At 34.7% G+C, this 20,966-nt stretch overlaps 1 protein-coding gene across 1 annotated transcript in view; it reads left to right on the forward strand.

Moving 5' to 3' along the window:
* Window positions 1-20,966, forward strand: part of DCDC1 (doublecortin domain containing 1) — a 509,452-nt gene that overhangs the window by 286,539 nt on the left and 201,947 nt on the right. Inside the window, 3 exon segments of the mRNA XM_056135538.1 lie at window positions 4,931-5,065; window positions 8,115-8,233; window positions 19,021-19,081. Of these exon segments, the coding sequence (XP_055991513.1) occupies window positions 4,931-5,065; window positions 8,115-8,233; window positions 19,021-19,081 (315 nt within the window).

Genomic DNA, 20,966 nt, shown 5'->3' on the forward strand with positions numbered 1-20,966 from the left:
ATTAATGAACTCAGTCAGTAGAAACTTGCTCAAACCTGGGCGGGAATGAATATTAAAGAGTTCACAAAGTTAACACATCTAAAGCAAATTTTTCTTTTAGATTTTATGCCAAAACAAGACTTTAAAAGATGATGATATTTTCTAATATTGGAAAGCAAGAGGAATAATTCTGTAGTTTGGTCATCATTCATAAGTGATTCACATGATTCCATGCATATGAGGAAACACTCATCTTAATAAAGTTCACACACCACTCCTACCCCTTGCTCCTACTTGCATGCCTTAGGTCTCAGTTCTATGATCATATATCAGGGACTTTGGATTAGCGTGGAGGGGCTCTGGCACTCTGGCGGCGCACATGATGCATCCACACTGAACTATAAAACAATAATATTGGATATTGTTGCTAGCATAAAATCAGTGTTAAAATAAGTTTAAAAAATGGAAGTTACTTAAGGGCAAGATGCCGGGGCTTTGACACTCAGGCAGTGTCTAAGTGAAGGGGCAGGCCTAACTTTAGTAATGTCGAAACTATGTCATTTTCGCTCTAACCAAATAAATAACACTTTAAAAAATGTATACTGGTGTATTTTTCAAAGGAGAAACTTGTTTTGAATCAAATTTAAGAGAAATAAAAAGTAGTATAAGAACTAGATAAGCTGCCTAGTAAAGAGAAGCTCTCAGAGAAAAATGATCCTCCTTTAGATCTGAATCCTTTTAAATCCTTTTAGAAAATGCCATTTACTATATACAGAGAGGTGTTCAGTGCATTGGAAATAGTAATTTAAAAACGGGAAAGGAGCAGTTTTAAAGAGAGGTTGAAGCAGAGGTGATAGGTAGCTGCTATCAGGATTTTTATTTTTTATTTTTTGTAGAATCTGGATGTTTATTGTGGGGAAGAAGACACTAAGAGGATTATCTCAAGGGCAAAGAAAAAGGAGGCAGAAGCCGATATTCTTGATGCAGACGTTTTAAAATTGGCTTGGGATAGAGATATCAGTGCCCAACTCCTGACTGTTCTTTTAAGTCTCTTATTGACAAGTAAAACCTTTCCCACAGAGAAAAATTTGGAACATATAATCCCTATTAGTATTGTGGGAGACAGATATAACCCTGACAATTACAACCTGTTGCTCTTTTATTCATTTCAAAAAGAGATTTGGATTCCATTACAAATCGACAATTTGGCACATACATCTTTCAACAACACTCTATTGTTACTCAAAATATCAACATTTTTAGATTGCTTTCAGTTTAAGAGAAATAAAATTATATGTTTCCATGAAATGGATGGGATTTAAATATCAAGATAGTTAATATAAAATAAAAAAATTCCATGAGAATAATAGTTGACATATAACTGATTATGGAAAAATAGAGGAGAAAAATGGATTGCACTGTTTGGGACATTATATATTCTGCCCAAATCAAAACTTATTTTGGTCATAGCCTTTTGGCAAAATCAGACATCAGCAGGACATTAGTTACAATTTTTGTTATGGAGAGAGCAAGAAAATCACCATTATAAAGCTAGAATTATGGCATATTCATACAAGTAAACTTATAAATCCAATAGTAATGGATACTGCAGAACTTCTTTGTTATGTCATAAAAATGCCTAAGAAGACAAGCAATTTCTTACATTTCTATTTCTTCAGAGGTCATTGAGAAACATGTTTTTCCTTTTGTGTGCCAGGGATCAAACCCAGGACTTCATATATGCAAAGCATATGCTCTGCCACTGACTTAACCCCTGAAAGAAACAATATTTTTTCCAAATAATATTTACAGGGAAAAATTTTAACCTGAACAGATTTCATTAGAGAGACATTAAATAGAATCTCAAATCCCCCCCTTATCTTTAGAACAATAATTAGAAGCCTTTTTATAATTGCAAACCTACATCTTAGATACTTTGCCTTGTTTGATTGCATAATTATGTACTTACTAATTGTTATGCTAACAAATGTTTCCAGCCTTTGCCTTAGAAGTGACTATTGATCAGCAATAGATTTAGAGAATGCTTTTTAATAAGAATAAACATTAGGTATATTAAAAAAGAGATTTTATGAAATTTATTATGATTGTCATTTTAATGTATTGATTTTCTTCACTTGGCTACATTTGATAGCAAAAGTGAATATCTTATATAAAATTTATATGCATAAAAGTAAGTAAACAATTTGTTTAGAATAAAGATTGTGATCTATGACTTCTCTTTTAAAGAAAATTCTATTTTTTTATACTTTTCTCCTCAGTAGGTCTATAAGGAAAAAAAGTGATTGTTACTATTTTGAATTTGAAGAATATTAAATAGTTTGTGCTTTCATTAGTAGCTAGAAAAAGAATATTAAACAAGAAGTTTTAATATTCTAGCAAATGTTTATGCCATTTTAAAATCACTGGCAGCAACTATATTATCATACTTTATTCAGCCTACCAGCATTGTGATCATCATTTAGAGGAATCTAGAAAAATAGGTGGTCAAAAGAATAAAAGAGGCTTTCTCTTTTGATTCTCAACAGTATGTAAAGGTTTTGTTTTTTATCATGTGAAGGATGATATATATTGAGAACTGACTTAATATAATTTTATACAGATTATTTACAAATCCCTTGCATGCACGTGAATACAGACACATTACACATACAGAGATAGTGTCAGTACATACTATTGCAGGCTTTTGGAATACTACTATAATTTTCAATTTTCAAATTTAAAAATAATTATACCCACTTTCATTAATATTTGGTCTAAAGCTAGACTTTAAATTAAACATTAAATTGAAAAGAAAAAATAAGTGAATTTATGAAGAGAAACTTAAGAGAGACTGTCCATTTTAAGGATATTAGAGCCCCAGACTTGGCAGGATTATTTTTTTAAATAATGATAAATGAAGCTGAGATAGTAGACCTGGCATTGTCTGCTCTGTATAGAATCACTTGGGAACGGTCCAGCAAAATATTTCTTGAAGAACAGCATGGTGTTAATACTGGGTGCCAACTCAAGACAGACACAAAGGACCCCTTCGCTCTTCACCAATAAGCCAACTGTTAAAAGATTAAGCCATGTTGTGGATATAACAAGAATTTAGGCGCTGGCAGCAGGTGCTGTACAAAGAAGCAGTTGGCAGTACGGTTCTTCTGTCTGACTAATTCCAGTCAAAACAATCTTCTTCCCAATAGCAGAAGAGAGTTTTGAGTGTGATGGCAACTTGGAGTTAGGAGGTTGAGTATGAGTGCTGCTTGAAAGGTTGAGTCCTGTGGAGGATAGATTAGGAGAATATAGTTTTTCTTTGTTCAGAAACTGTAGGGGATTCTCCTCCAGAATCCAGCCAATCCTAACTAACTGAGGGATACACAATCAAAGAGCTCTAAGTCAAATCAGTTCTATGGTCAGGCTACTGTGTTTTAAAACTATATTTAAACATACAGGAGTCATGTTCTCCTTTTGAGAACTGATTGCTTTTCATGATAGAATAATCACCACATATATTAGTAATTAGTTGTATCTGTTATTAAGTGTTCCCATTTATAATTCAGTTTCTTTTAAGTGATCATTTTTTTAATTTTAAAAATCACTTGATTCTGAACAAATACCTAGTAAAAGCCCAGATTTAAAGTAGACATTTTTAGATTAAAAATACTTTAAATGTTTGTCAAAACCAGAACCACTTATGGAGCTGAAAGCAGAAACAGACATATTCCAATAATCCTCAGTATTGACCTGTAAAAATTTAGTAGGATAACTCAAGGAACATTGCCATAAAATCTAGAAGATAAAATTTATCAAGTGTGAGGTGGTAGAATTCTTTAAGGTGATGTAAATATCTATTAATTTGACAATCAAGTCTGCACAAAAAGTTTTATATAATCTGATAACAAACAAGAAACATGAATCAATTGTCATACCATTTGTTTTCTAAATTTTTTTATTTTATAAAGTAGTTCACAATATTTGATTACATTTAATATTCAAACACCAATCCCACCACCATTACACCTTCCCATCACCAAATTTTGGATGTTTCCATCCCAAACCAAAATAATATATTTTGTATTCTTTGTTGTGAAAAACTGCTAAAAATGCAACAAAAAATATCCTTAGAGAAAAGAGTGTGAAGATTGTTCTATTTCACCCAGGGGCCATTAAACCCTATTATAAGTCTGTAAAAAAATAATTTCTCTCTAAGATTGGTTTCCTCCTGACTATTCACATAACTCTCATTGAAATCTCAGCTCATCTCCCTTTATTCTTTGGATCCGGTGGACTTCCAACTGTTCTCTTTGTCTTTGATCTTTCCATTCTGCAATCCATTCTGTCTGCTTCTGCCTGATCAAACCCACTAAAATAACCTGTAATCCAGTCTCTCTTGCTTGAAAGCTTTCCTCTCTACCTTCATAGACTTATACTTTACATCTTTTACATTTCACCAATTTTACCTTTTGTGTTTACCAAAAATTTCAAAGATACACAGACAGTGCTTCTTTGCCTTTACTTGGAATATCTTTTTACTCTTCATTAATTCTGTCAAACTTCAAAGCCCACCAAGGCTTGGGTTAGTTGTAACTTCTTTAAAGAACACCCTTTTGTTTTGCTTCAACAAAATGGAGTCTACCATTCTTTGCATACCCATAATATTATTTGATCACCCATGTAGTGCTTAATATGCATATATACTTTCTTGTGTGGTTGTGTTAATGCTTCTACTGATGTACATTTATTTAGAGCTTAAAAATTAGTTTATATTACCCCCCATTACTAAGTTTACGGCTTTGGAAATGTGAATTGCATTGTATTAAATGGGATTGTTTTAAAAGAGAGATCTCAATCAGAAACAATGTTCTGGGATAACTTCTTTGTGGTGTGTTGAGGAACGCTTTTACTCTCACTCTAAGTTAAACAATTTATACTTCTTCTCCTGGTATAGGCAGATCCCAATATTGTCCTTCATGCCTCTATTTCCATTGGAAAGCGAAGAACCTTAAATAGTGAAGTGAACAACCCAAGTCAAATAACATCACTGACGCTGTGGTCCATGGCCAGTGTGTGGCTGATCACCAAGGTACCCAAGAAAGTCTACTCTCTGAGTACCTTCTCCTGTTTCTGTCTCAATTTCTGGTGCTATTTTTCAGGCACACATGCAAGTGAAAGAAAGATATATGATTTTCTCTTACCAGATGCTACATCCTCCCCCACCCCTGCTTTGCTCTTGGTTTGTGTTGTGCTTCTGTAGATGCCTAAAGATCCCAAATAAGTATCCAATGCACTCTTAAATTTGCACATTTGTTCAAATTCCAAAGTATCTTTTAAATCCAGCATAGATTTTATCTGTAGTCCAGTCTCGACATTTTCCTCAGACTTATCCAAATTTTATTTGCTTCTACATTTTCCATTTTCACGATTGAACTACATGGAGACTGGTGGAGTAGCACCATATAATGATTACTTATGAGTTCGGAAAACTATTTAAAAAGAAAATCCCTGAATATAAAATGAGAACAATAACTCCTAACATGCCTTATACATTGTGTATTGGAATTACTTGTTTGTACTTTACTGCCATGCCGTTGGATCAGATTTAAATTGAGGACATATCATTACTATCCCCATCCCTCATGCCACTGATACATGTTTTGGAGTTGCCACAAAATTCTTATGTAGAAAGAAATAATGCAACTCATATCTACCCATGTTGTTTCTCCTATTGATTTCTCATCAGAGACTGTTTTGCTACTTTCTAGCACTTCCATAGGTATAGAAGAACTCAAGGAAGTTTGCCACTCTTAATTTTGGGGGTAGAAAGAAGCTGAAAATAATTTTTTTCAGTGCAATTGAATAGTTCTCAATGACTATTGCTTGATTCTACGAGTTGAGAACAAATGCTCTAATAGAGCAATTAAGATACATAGGTTTTCTCTTTGTATATAGAAAGAATAATATATGCATTTTATATACAAAATACAAAAGAAATTACACAGGATGTTTCTTAAATCTGCTTCCAATGTGGAGATTGTATTCACTACTAACTTTATCTAAGTTATATTTTGTTTATAAGAAAATTCATTTCTTATATTTTAATATTAGTAATCATGGTCACGGTCCTCCCATTGTTCATCGATTTGCTCGAGCAGGCCCAGTAACGTCTCCATTGTGACACTTGTTACTGTGATTGGCATATTGAATACATCATGGGGAGCTTGTCAGGCTCTGCTGAGTGGGCAAGATACTCTCAGTAGCTTGCTAGGCTCGCCAAGAGGGGCAGAGGAATCAAACTCGGGTCGGCCATATTGGCTGCGTGCAAGGCAAACGCCCTACCCACTGTGCCATCGCTCCAGCCCCAATATTAGTAATAGCTATCATTTTATTAAACATATGTTATCAGGCATTATATGAAACATCATACATATTCTTGTCTCTTAGTTTTATAGAAAATGGTTCAGATGACCATTATAGAACTGAGAAAATTGAGGTTAGTAAGTGACAAAGGAAGGCCTCTTGACTTCGAACCTATGCCTTTTTGTTGTCATATAAAACATTTATTCTCAACTTGGCTGATTTATAAGTATGATGGAAATGTTTCCGTTTTAGCACTGCAGCCAAATAAATAGCAGTACAATGGCAGATTAATCACTAATTGCATCTGGGCCCTAGTCTAATCTGAAAAGAATAGTAATAGACCTCATGCCCTGTAATCCATGATTTCTGTTTCTAGAATTTCATGATATACAAAAGCATTTAATAACCTAATATTTCTTTTAAAAATATTTAAAATGCTTTTTTAAAAAATAAGGGTTTTGGAGTTAGATTAAAACTGGAATCCCTATGTGACCTTGGAAAAGTTACTTAGCTTCTCTAAACTGTTGTCACTGTCACTGTCACTGTCCTCCCGTTGTTCATCGATTTGCTTGAGCGGGCCCAGTAACGTCCCCATTGGAGACTTTGTTGTTACTGTGTTTGGCATATCGAATACATCACGGGTAGCTTGCCAGGCTCTGCCGTGCAGGTGAGATACTCTCGGTAGCTTGCTGGGCTCTCAGAGAGGGGCGGAGGAATCGAACTCGGGTCGGCCATGATGACTGTGTGCAAGGCAAACGCCCTACCGCTGTGCTATCACTCTAAACTGTTAAAATGAAATTTATCATATTTGTCTTCCACAGTTTTTGTGGACATTTGTGTCTACAAAATATCCAAAGTTGATGCACAATATTTGGTATACTGAAAGTATTTAGTCAATGATGATTCTCTTTCTTCACCCAAAGTAGTGTCTTTTATATAAAGCTAAGCATATTGAAACAAGAATTCCATTTAATATTAGAACTGATACTTTTGAAAAATTCTCCTAATGCATTATATACCTCTTGTCCAGATAGCAAAAACATAAAATTAAGGTCATACTAAAGGGGAAAAAATGAAAAATTTTGATGGAACATTTTATCTCTTCAAAGAATTTTTTCCTTCTAAACCAAAGGATTTTGCCTACCATAAATCTTAAAATGTGTAAATTAATTTCTCAGTAATTGTTATTTATCTAAAATGTTGTATTGATTCACTCAGTAAGAAAATTGTTAAATGGCCATTAAGCAATAATCCAAGTGCATTCCCTTAGAAGAGAAATCTCATGTTTAAAACAAAAAAAAAAGCAGTTCACCACCCACCTTAAAATGTTTAACCCATGATATTTAGATGCAGTGCAAAACTTTAAATTAGCATGAAGGTTAAGGATTTGTTTCAGTCTTTTCAGTTCACTGCACTTTTTTCTGTGCATACAAGTAAGCTCTGTAGTTATAACTATAACAAGTGACACATGATAGACCCCAAATCGTTGCACTGTGAAATATGCACAAGAGAAAAAAAAAAGGACAAATGAAGATATCAAGGTCTGTTTTATTTTGCGCTGAACTGTAAAATGCCACCCTTGTCCGACAGAAGATCACTAGATCTGAGCAGGGCTCGCTGACTGTTAAGTTGTGGGTAGTGTTTCACTTTGGGCAACTGTTAATATCCGGGGTTACCCAGGCATAATGACCTTACTATTTGTGACACATTGTTGAATTTTCTGGTTCTTTTAACTTATTTAAGACCTTTCCCCCACCCTCTCTATTCATTGGAAGACTGGAATGATCTTGAGCGGAGCGATAACACAGGGCTGCCTAGCTATTGGCCATCCAATCCGAGTCAAGGCCGCCGAGGGAACATTACTAGAAGGATATAAATTAATCCTACAGAAAAGGTAATGATTATGAGCTATTTATCTCAAAACAATGACTGCTAATTTCAAGACTATTGAGCAATCATATGATGCCACCTAGCTTAGATGGAATATTCATTAGGGGTTGAAATTGATGTTCAAAATATCAATGTTAATTTTTCTAATCTAAAATCAGCTTGAAAATATACACCACTTGGCTTGCTAGTGTTTAAAAATATTTTTAAAAAGTGAAATGTTGGCCTTCAACAAGTACCACTGCTGTAGACAAGCTGTTGCTTTACTCTATAATTATCATAATGTATTCCTTTAGATCCATTTTATTTCCTAATTAAAAAAATTAATGTTCTGTGCATGTTCCCAATCTTTCTCCATATTATTATTAAATATTGGGCTATGAAGAAAAATCAAAGAGATAAAAATTTTCTAGCTTGTAAATGACCAAAGTTTTCTTCTTTTTTTTTCTGACTTCGGAAGATAAAATTAATATTAAAAATAAATGTTTAAAAAATTGCAATGAGTTTTGGAATCAGAGGTTACCTGGGAGCCGGGGCAGTCCCGGCAGTTTGGAGTAAAAGTCCTGGTTCCTGCATGCCCGAGCTATGCTTGTAGAGGCTCATGGTCACCAGGGTTCCATCTGGAGGAGGCAGGATGCGGCACCTACCCCATCTGGGACTTCCGGTGATCTCGGCTCTGTTTGGGACCTGGAGCATTCTCTGGGAGCTGTGGAGCCTCCCAGTGGCCTTTCTTCTGTTTCTGTGTGCCGCATCCTGCCTCCTCCAGATGGAATGCTGGTGAGTATGAGTTTCTACAAGCATAGAGCATCGAAGAAATAGCTAAGAGGATGAAGAACCTCCGGCTCTGGGCACATCTCTTCGATTCCACCATTCTTCCTGCATTAACATATGCCTCAGAGACCTGGGCCCTATGAAAACAGGATGAGAATGCTATTCAGGTCTCCCAAAGAGGAATCAAAAGAGCTATGCTTGTAGTATAACGTTTCACTCAAATGAGAGAAAGAATCTGGAGTTCTGACCTCCATCGAGAATCAGGGATGCTGTCTTGTTTGCCAAGGCATCGAAAATCAGATGGGCTGGACACGTAATGAGATTGGAGATGACCACTGGACTAGAGCTGTTACCAACTGGATTCCACGGGACATTAAAATACCATGTGGCCGCCCACCTACGAGACGGTCAGACTTCTTTGTCAAGACCCTGAATGATCAGTTTGAGGCTCTTCATGTTCCTGGAGCAAGCAGACACTATTGGGCTACACTAGCACACGACAGGGAGAATGAAGATATTACTGGCGCCTGCTCAAGCAAATCGATGAGTAACGGGATGTCAAGTCATCAAGTGATCAAGGTCAAATCATGGAATACAGAGCAGAGATATGTATGCTAATTCAGATCATGGTTGCAACATAAAAATCGATCAATATTAAGTCATCTGAAATGTTACAGGTTATGAAATTAATAGAATTTAAGAGTTAGTATAACTATATTGTACTGTTCAAGAAGTTTGAGAAAGAGTAAATGTATTAAATAGCCAAGGAAAATGTTAAACATTCAAATCAAATTTCTATAAATGAAAACAAAAGTGTATTTAATGTTGGTAATGAAAATATAGAAATTTGATAAAAATATTTGTGAACTGGAAGTGATAACAATAAGTGATAACATAATAAATGTCATAGTGGAAAAGCTAGGGAAAAGTGAAAAAAAAAAACGGAGTATCACTGAGATATGAGAAGCTTCATCTGATCCAAATATCTAATAATTAGAGTCCCTGAAGGCGAAAAACCAAAGAAATGACAAATTTGGAAAAAAAATGGTATTGAAAATTGTTCAAATTTTGTGAAAAATGTAAATAAGAGGTCGTAAATTCAACAAATCTAATCTTAAATTCAACAAATCTTAAAATTCAGCAAAAGGCACATGAATAAATGAAACCAAGGAAAGTCCTGATGTAATTGCATACAAGTATTGATGAATAGAATATCTTAAAAGCAGGTTAGGAGAAAAAACTATATATAAAGTTCAAGGAAATACCTGTGGAACTTACAGCAGATTTCTTGTTGGCAATGATGCAAATGAAAAGGCAGTTGAAGAACATTTTTAAAATACTAAAAGAAAGATTTAGTTTTTCAGTGTGGAAATTTCAATATAGAAATCCTTTTTCTTTCAAATATTCAGGAAAGATAAAACTATATATTTCAAAACCAAAAGAATGTCTTATCAGCATACTTTTACCACAAAAATATCAAATTTTTCCAGCAAAGGAAAGAAATACCAGATGGGAGTATAAAACACTGAAGTAACTACTTAAGTAATTCAAAGACCTTGTTTATTATTACTATTATTATTATTTAATATTATTTAAATGTAATTTATCATTCAAGGTGAAAATATGACAACAGATAATGGTATGTAAAAGTAAATATATACAAATAATAGCACAAATGCCAATGAGAAACAGATGCAAGTTTCTTATACTGTCTTTGTCACATGGTATGGTGCAAACTTAAAATAGAATGATTAGCTAAAGATTTATCAGAAATCTTAAAGCAACCACTAATATAACACAGAAGAGCCAAAAAAGTTAATAAAATGGGATCATGAGGAAAAAAGAGAAATGATATAACTATGATCTCCTCTGAGAGACTTGCCTTGTGAGTATACCTGTACTCATAGCTCAGGATTATGCTATTAATACCAAAGGCTTTGCAAAAAATAATAACAATCAACCAATGTTCTTTGCAATTTGATGTTTAAAGTCAAAAGTAGAACCTCTAATGAGGAGTTGGCACAAAGGACTGGTTTGTATGCAAGCATGTACCAGACCCCGAGTTTCTTCCCCAGGACTGAGTGCCCCATGGCCCATGCATTAAGTACCACTGGGTGGAGCCCAGGCAGCATCCAAAACTGCATAAGTAGACTCAAGCCTGAACCATTGGACAAGTATGCTAAGTTTTACCAGGAGTGGCTCCCGTACCCCTCCATTTGGGAGATCCTTATTCCCCCAAAAAACTTTTAACATAGAAAAACTCCAAATGTTCATTCATAGGTGAGTAGACAAATAATAGGGAATGTCTATATAATAAAGTATTGGTCAGCAATAAAATTAGACTTCTGATGTATATATGGTGGATCAAGCTCAAGATAATTATAGTGAAGGGAAAAAAAGAGGGTATATTGTTTGATTTCATTGACATAAAACTTTAGAAATGTTACATTAAACTTCATTTGCATAAACTTTAGAAATGTTAAATCTAGAATTATGGTATTTAGATTGGTGCTTGCCTAGAGATAGGAAGGGACTGGAGATAGGAGGGAGAGATTAGTTAGGGACAGGAGGAAACTTTGGGGGTGCTTTTGGGGTAATGTTTATGTTCATTATAGTGATTGTTATGATGCTTCTATAGGTATATGCATGTTTTATACTTTGTGTTTTATATTAGATTATACTATTGTATGACAATTATTCTTCAATAAACCATTTTATTAAGTACTTAAAACATGAGAAACAAACAAAAATTCAAGCGCCAATTGTCTTGGTTGAGCGTACATTATATCCAGCCAAAGCTAGATTTTACAGATGTTAGTTTTAACAGTACTGTAAAGGAGACATTTATACTTGAGTAGCTGGAGAAACTTGCTCACCCTGCCCGCACTCTCCAGGTCTCACTGGAGAGTGAAATTATTGCTGCTCTGGTTTTAGTCTTTGATTTCCTTCCTGCTCTGACCGGGATTTCCACAGAATTTGACTGGGACTAAAACTGCGAAGTCAGGAGCCTTGTATAGAGATGATCCTCTTTTAAAAAATACTCTCATACATAGAACTTTTCAAAATCTATTTACAAGAAAATATTTTGTGTAATTTAGAGGATAGGAGGAAGAGAACAGAATAGGAGGGGATAGAGAAGGGAGAGAGAGACAGAGAGAGAGAGATGGGAGAGAAAGAGGGAGAGAGGGAGGAATGGAGAGGGAGGAAGAAAGGGAGGAAGAATCACTTTACAAATGAGGATCTTTTGTTTTTGTGTTAAAACACCTTGCTTTTTGTCTGAGATGCAAGATTTAATGGCAAGGTGAGGCAAAATATTAGGAAAATAGGAAAGCTAGAAGTTCTAATTATGAAGCTACGCTTCTTTTTTAAAAAAAGTTGGAAGGAGCAAGATGTTTAAAGCTTGGAGCAAGATGTTTAGAGCTTACTTTATCTCTTGCTATATAGTTTTAAGAAGGTTTATCTTTTCCAGAGCATCTAAAGTGCCCCTGTGACATTTTCTTTAAAAATTACAAACATTTTCATTATAAGTAACAATAAATATACTCAAGTGGCAGCAACTTCTAGAGATGAAAAAATTTTCTTTCTCTCCTGTGTAAGATAATATGATTTTAACAAAAGCTGTGAATCAAGACATAGTCTTTTATATGCTAAAATGAATAAAACTAGCACTTAAAGTACTAATCTGACAACTCACAAAGAATATTGTAAACATATCATGCCTCATTAGTTCAGTTATGTCTCATTAGTTGTCACTCATCTTATTCAGTATAGCAAGTCCTCTCACATTCTTGTCTTTTAAATAATTTTTCTGTAATGTTCATCTCACCACGAGTGGAGAAAAGACAAACCAATGAAGTCATTACCAAGTGATCTGAAAAAAAACACTAAAATATTAGAAAAATCACAGATCTCAAAATAAAATATTCTTCTTTGAAAATATATTTTATGAAAGTTGTACTGACAAACCAATTGAATAAAAGTTCTTTTTAGGGGTTCCTCACAAACAGTGTTTAGGGGGCCTGGGACCCATTCTAAGTAATCTTTGGCCAACTGGGCTACAAAGTTCAATGCTCAGACCTAGCAATGGGGAGCTGGGTCTAAAGGTGCACAGAACCCTCTGGGACACACAAGTGGACCTTGGAGCCTCTACAACTATGCTTTGTGGTGATTGGGGATCATATAGTGCCGAATAGATAAATTGGGTCCTTGTACCTCTCACTCCTGGACCATCTTCCTGGCCCTCAATATTTCTTTTTTTTTTTTATATAGGCATTTGATTTTGTTTCAGTTTCAGAAACATAGATAAGTTGAATATATTCTTTAGTGATAAGTCATAAAATATAGCAACACACTCATATACATATATGCACATATGCTTCCACACATAGAGATTAAATTATAGATTAAAAATTTAAAAAATGGGGACTCCTAGTTTTTTTTGTCTTTTATTTTGGTCTGCATATTACTATGATTTTTAATTAGTTGTGAACCTCTGGAGATAGGTAATTTCACACTTAAAATTGCTTATTCCTGTCCTGTCATGAAAAATAATCAAAATGATAACCATCACTGGTCCTTTATACTTTCACTCTGCCGAGGAGCTCATTTCATTTTAAATGGAGCATATTTATTTAGACTTCACACTAAGTCTATCTTTATTAATTATTTCTATTATATGTCTGGTAAATAATTTGGGTTGTTTTTGGACCACATTCAGTGATGCTTAGTTCTTATTCCTTGTTCTACACTTAGAGATAACTCTGAGTGGAACTAGAGAGACTAAACTAGGTGTTGGGATTGAACTCAGGTTGACTGCATGCAAGACAAGCATTGACCCCTGTCTGATAATTTTTACTATCTTCCTTATTTTATTTTTTGTGGTTTGGAGCCATATCTAGTGATGCTCAAGAACTATGCGGTACAAGGAATCAAATCAGAATCAAGGCAAGCTTTATTTAAGGCAAATATCTTCACTCCATACTATCTCTCTGACCCACTCACTATCTTGTTTTAATGTAAATGTTTAGTTATATATTTTTACCTCTGATTTTTTTTCTCCACTGACATCTTACTGGGAATGATCAAGATTTGTCTAGACTAAGTTAAAAAGATACTCTTTCGAGGATGCCATTAAACACAATCATCGATTGTAGCTGTGTAATGGGAGGTAAACCACTAACAGCACATCACCAGGTAATCAACAATATTGAAAAGAATCTTCTTGTCAAATCTTGAGGATGAGGAAGCGAAGAGTTAGTTCTAAGCATAGTGGGAGACTCTAACAAGTACAAGATGTAAGAAGTGCTATTTGGGGGCCAGAGAGGTACTACTGTGGATAAGTTATTTGCCTTGCACAAGGCTGACTTGGTTTCAGTTCTTGTCACTGCATTACTGTCTTCTAAGCACCATCAGGAGTGATCCATGCGTGCAGAGCCAAGTGTAAGCTCTGAACACAGCCTACTGTGGCCTCCCAAAACCGAACACAAACAACAATAACAGTAGGAAAAAGAATGTACCCTTTGACATGGTCTAGACTAAGTATATTTATACGTATTGTTAGCACTATTAGAACTGTCAACACCAAATGAAAAGTTGGCTGTGTCGATTCATGGTATATGTACTGGGGAGTGAAACTTTTATTCCTGTTCTTATCAAAAGAATCATAAAGAGGAAATTCATTTCTTTTGTTCTTTAGGTAGATCCTACTTTCAAGTCAGGTAACATTGAAAAATACCTGAGCCAACTGAGGTTTTGTGGAAAAATAGATTTGTAGCTGTGAAGCTTGATGGAGCTTGATGAATTCTCCCTGGAAACAATGATTAGATGCTAAAGTTTTCCAAACTGATCTATGACTATAAGCTATCTTACTGCCTTTATGCTCTATAAATGGAATATATTTAAAGAAAAATAAATATGTGTATTTAAAGAAAAATAAATATGTGTACAGAACCACCGACACTTATTTTAAAGATTACAAATAGGAATGCTATCATGAACAAAAACATGTTCATTTGGCTTACAATGAGAAGTTTCTCAAAATAGAAAGTCCTCTGTTTTCTTACCTATGAAGTGAGACTATGAACTAAATATACTTGGAAGTCACACGCTCTCTGAGAAGGAAGGACTATGCAGTGTCTACTGCAAAATCTTCTTTAATAGTAGTTGCAACAGGTAATGGCTATGATGGTGATAATATTATCATTATTATTATAAGAAATTTATTTGTCTGCTTTATGCCAGATCCAGAGCTCAAATTTCAGTCTTCCATGAGGTAATTCATTTTGTTTTCTTAAACAATATGTAATTTCTGTCTTTTAGCCACACAATAGGAACTTTTTAGTGGCATAAACTGCTATCTATCTATCTATCTATCTATCTATCTATCTATCTATCTCCTATCTTCCAATACATTTTTATAATGGCATGATTATTATTATTAAAGTGATAAGATTTTGAAATTTCATTTACTTATCTATGTATTCAACAATATCCTCAATCTCTCATGTAGCGGGTTCCATGATCAACTTTAAGGAAATATGAGGTCTTTGCCCTTACATAGATATTTGGCAGATATCTCTCTTTTATTATTTTTGGATGAATATGCTGTAAATTCAGAAACTCAAAACCAAAAATGACATAATTCATATTTATGTAATCATCATCATGTATCACCCAAAATTATAATCCAATTAAACGATAAAGTTAATTTTACAGACTTTGACAGCATCAGTGGATTAGTATTACAGATGGCTTACAAATTGAAAAATATAATGTATAATTTTATTTATCTTAAAGAAATATGCTCATCAGAGCCAACATCAGTTGCTTTTGTTCTTTTGGGTGTGGGCCAGTCTCTTTGGTATGAGATGATATCTCATTGTTGTTTTGATCTTTATCTCCCTGATAATTAGTGATGTAGAGCATTTCCTCATGTGTCTTTTAGCCATTCAGATTTCTTCTTTGAGAAACCCTCCTTCACTGCTGGTGGGAATGCTGACTGGTTCAGCCCTTTCGGAAAACAGCATGGACGATTCTCAAAAAATTAGAAACTGAGCTCCCATTTGACCCAGCAATACCACTCCTGGGAATATATCCTGGAGATGCAAAAAAGTACAGTTGAAATGACATCTGCACTTCTATGTTCTTTGCTGCACTGTTCACAATAGCCAAAATTTGGGGGGAAAAAAAAAAAACATGTGCCTGAAAACAGATGACTGGTTAAAGAAACTTTGGTACATCTGCACAATAAAATACTATGTAGCTGTTAGAAAAGATAAAGTCAAGAAATTTACATACAAGTGCTTCCACCTGGAAAGTATCATGCTAAGTGAAATGGGTCAGAAAGAGAGGGACAGACATAGAAAGACTGCACTTATCTGGGGAATATAAAGTAATAGAATGGGAGATGAACACCCAAGAATAGTTGAGATAAGTACCAGGAGATCTGCTCCACGGCTTGGAAACACATGCTTGGGGGAAAGTCTGCTGAGATAGAGAAGGGAACACCAAGTAAAGGATGTTTAGAGGATTCACTCGGGATGCGAGATGTGTGCTGAAAGTAGACTATAGTCCTAACACGATGGTCACTCAATACCTCTATTGCAAACCACAACACCCTAAAAGAAAGAGAGAGCAAAGGGGAATGCCCTGTCACAAAGATGGGGATGGGTGGGGGGGATGGAGTGGGAGAAGTGGGAGGGCTACTTGAATCACTGGTGGTGGAAAATGGGCACTGGTGGAAGGATGGGTACTCGATCATTGTCTAACTGAAATCCAAGCACAAAAGTTTGTAAGTCTACAACTGTACCTCATGGTGTTTCACTAATAAAAATTAATTAATTAATTAGTTAAAAAAGAAATATGCTCATATTTTATGTAACAGAAGTAATTGCTTGTAGCAACAAAATTGTACTGCTGTACTTTACACATTAAAATGATCTAAGCAAATAACACAATCCAGCACATTTCAGTCAAAGCATTTATAACAACCTCCTTAGAGTAATTGTTATTATTTCTGAAAGAGTATGGTTACAAACTTACAAGCCTGAAATCTTTTTGTCATTTCATTAGTCACTGTAATATGAGTTCTTTTCAGGACAACTTGTAATAATATAAAATTCTTAGTGGTTAGCACAATTGCAAACAAATATTAAAATTTATATCAAACTTTTAAGTCACTAAGATAATGAAAGCAACAAACTAACATTAAAATGGAATCATTTTAATTTAATGAGTCTAACATGTTAATTCAGCTTAAACTTTTTAATAGAACAATTTGCAAAAAATAACATGCACTGTAGATTTCCAGCCAGATTGATAGCAGGCTGAAAGTGTTTATGGGTTCTGATATCTATTTAGATACTATCTCATTTGTAGTTTGACCAGCTCACTTAGTTCATCCCTCTGTATTTCACATTTTTTCATCTATTAGCATGACTAGATCAATATGACCCCTCAATTTCCTGAAAATTCTCTATGTTTAGGTGTTTTGAATAGTACATATTAATCATTAATATAAATTTTGTTGCTGGACTCTAAATTAAGTTTTTTACTGTTTCATTTTTTTCTTTATTAGAAAATAAAATGTCAAGAATGACAGCCCCTCTAATATCTCCTTTCTCCATATAATGCTGAAATTGAGCAATAGTTACATTTGTCTAAAACCTTATATGGGATTCTTTGTTTAGGAATAAGATTTCCTTGAACAATGTTTCATAAATTTCATATGTATTTATACATATATTTTATAGAAATATTAGAATTCCTAACACTCTTACAATTTTTGCTCCCCTCTCTTCCATAGTAATTTTTTAATTTTAGTAGTGATATGTTTCATTTTTTAACTCAACTTTGACATGTGAGACTTCTTTTAGCTTGAATTTGACACCTGAGCTTGCTAGCACTCTCTAGCCCCCACAATATTAATTCAGTCATCAAATTTAGTTCCTTTTATAGTATTTCCTTCATCAGCTTACCCAATTCTGATTACTTTAAGTGTTTTGCAATGTTTAGTCCACAGACCACATTCTTTTAAGATCCTTGGAGTTCTTATCATTACAGTACCTGTGAATGTAGATTTCTGAGGGCCCAGACTTTCAGAATTAAAATCTGTGAGCATAGGGACCCAGAGACCTTAATATCAAGTACTCATATCAGTATGCCCAAGAATTCTTCCTATTCTTATAGAATCTTGATGTAAATAAAGGGCTATTGTGTGCTGCATCTGTTTTAAACTGCTGCTTTTATATGTTCTGGCCATACCAGGTAGTACCTTGCTTTGGAACAGAGTATCACCCAACACTTCTTATTCTCTCAACCTTTGATATTTCTGTCAAAACTCAGAGACAGTAGGAAAATTTTCATTTAACATTCCATTACACTTAATTTAATACATTTGTCCTACCTCTGTTAGATTTCTAAATATTAATGAATACATGATTAGTTAATATGGGCATGATTAGCTTCATCACATTTTAGTTTTACGTAGACATATTAGAAAAGTTGAAACTCCTGAATAAATTCTTTTCTTTCAGAAATGGGTGCCTGAGATTTTCAGTTTTCTATGGTCTCTTCCTTTACATCCTTTTAATTCTTATACTTAATGAAGCCCCTCCTCCCATTTTCTACTGTCTCATAGAAGATTTTTAGAGAGAACAGAAATTTTGTTATAAAAATTTATTATATAAATTTTTATATTTTATTATAAAATTTATTATATAAATTTTTAAAATAAATTTAATAAAACAGAAATTTTATTATAAAATTTTATTATATAAATTTTTATTAATTTAATAATGGTTTCCATTGATGACACATTTGTACCAACATCAACGCTTTGCATTCCAAAGAGATTGGTTGTCATTAGGAAGGCTTTTGTGCTGTGATAGCAGCGATAAGAAGGACAAGCTTGGGAGAATGTGAGCAACCTGCCTACAGGCTATAAGGAAAAGTATTATTTTTTTGAAAGTTATAAATTGCTTTGGTGTGGGGAAAGTTGTCAGTCTCTATGTATTTTTATTATAGACATCAAGGAGATGATTCTCAGAAGTGGGTGTTTGGAACTGATGGCTGCATTTATTCGAAGGTAAGAGTTATATATGTCTTAACTTTTATCACAAGGTTTTCTATTATAGACTTTTATTTTTTTTGCAGGAGAAGGGACTCCTCAGTGGTGCTTGGGAGCCACAAGAGCTATATCTGACAATGCTTGTGGAGGAAAGTAGTGCTGCAGATTGCACTCAGGGCCTAAAGCTTGCAATGCTACACTCTAGCCCTTAAGCTGTCTCCCGTCAACTCTGAAATTTTTACATGTTGTTGTTGAGAGAAGCAAGAAACACTTTTGTTGGCAGAAATGATTTATCTTCGTGGCATAAATTTAGAGCTAAATATAATCCAAAGTTTTTGTTTGAGGTTTTGCGTGACTTTGAAAACACAATTTCTAAAGACCGAAACAATCATCAATAATTCTTCCTTCCTCCTTCCTTCCTTCTTTCCTTCCTTCCTTCCTTCCTTCCTTCCTTCCTTCCTTCCTTCCGTCCTTCCTTCGTCCCTAAATTTTATTTATTATTTTGTATTAAACTATAATTGATATATAACCGTAAGTTTAACAAAATAGTATATCAATATAATATGTTGTGAGACATAGAAAGATTGCATTCATCTGGGGAACAAAAAGTAACAAAATAGGAGACTAACAACCCAAGAATGGCCGAGATTAGTACCAGGAATCTTACTCCATGGCTTGGACGCCAGTCACACATGCTAAGGGAAAATGGAGCTCAGATAGAGGAGGGAGCACCAAATAAAGGGTGTTGGGAGGATCCTCCCAGGATGAGAGAAGCATGCTGAAAGTAGACTATAGACCAAACATGATTGCCACCCATTGCCTCTTTTGCAAACCACAACACCCAATAGGAGAGAGAGAGAACAAAAGGGAATGCCCTGCCACAGAGGCAGGGTAGGATGGGGGAGATGGGGGGTGGGAGGGATACTGGGATCCATGGTGGTGGGAAATGGGCACTGGTGGAGGGATGGGTATTAGATCATTGTATAATTGAAACCCAAGCACAAAAATTTGTAAGTCTACAACTGTACCTCATGGTGTCTCACTAATAAAAATTAAAATAAAAAATAAAAAAATATTAAAATATGATTAGCACCATAACATTAGCTAACACTTCTATCAGGTCACAGAATTAATTATTTTTCTGTAGTAAAAACACTATAATTTAATCCTTTAACACCTTTGGAGTTTATAACACTGTGGACTACCATCACTATATTAATTCTCCAGAACTTATTAGTAGCTGCTAATCCACACAGTACCCACACAGTACCCACACTCTCCAGTACCCACACCCTAACCCATCAAAACAACTGGTCACTACTATTTCAGCCCATTTCTATGAATTTGACTTTAAAAATTATGTCAGTGATATTATATAATGCTGTTTTTCTTTCTGTGTAACTTAACTCGCATAGGAGAATTCACTCAAATTTTATTAGTGTGGTTGTAAATGACAACATTTAATTCTTTTTTTTAAAAATTTTTTATTAGGGAAACACCATGAGGTACAGTTGTAGATTTACAATTTTTTGTGCTTGGGTTTGATTATACAATGATCAGATACCCTTCCCTCCACCAGTGCCCATTTTCCACCACCATGGATAATATCACCCCCACCCCCATCCCCCCATCCCCCCCTGCCTCTGTGGCAGGCCAATCCCCTGTGTTCTCTCTCTCCTTTTGGGTGTTGTGGTCTGCAAAAGAGGCATTGAGTGGCAAACATGTTCAGTCCATAGTCCACTTTCGACATGCATCTCCCCTCCTGGGAGGGTCCTACAAACACCCTTTATTTGGTGTTCCCTTCTCTATCTGAGCTGCCCTTTCCTCTAGAATGCCCGACTGGCCACTAAGCTATGTAGTAATCCTCCTGGTGCTGATCTCAGCTATTCTTGGGTATTAATCT

The sequence above is a fragment of the Sorex fumeus genome, unplaced genomic scaffold (genome assembly GCF_029834395.1).
Source record: "Sorex fumeus unplaced genomic scaffold, SorFum_2.1 ptg000007l, whole genome shotgun sequence".
NCBI lineage: Eukaryota > Metazoa > Chordata > Mammalia > Eulipotyphla > Soricidae > Sorex > Sorex fumeus.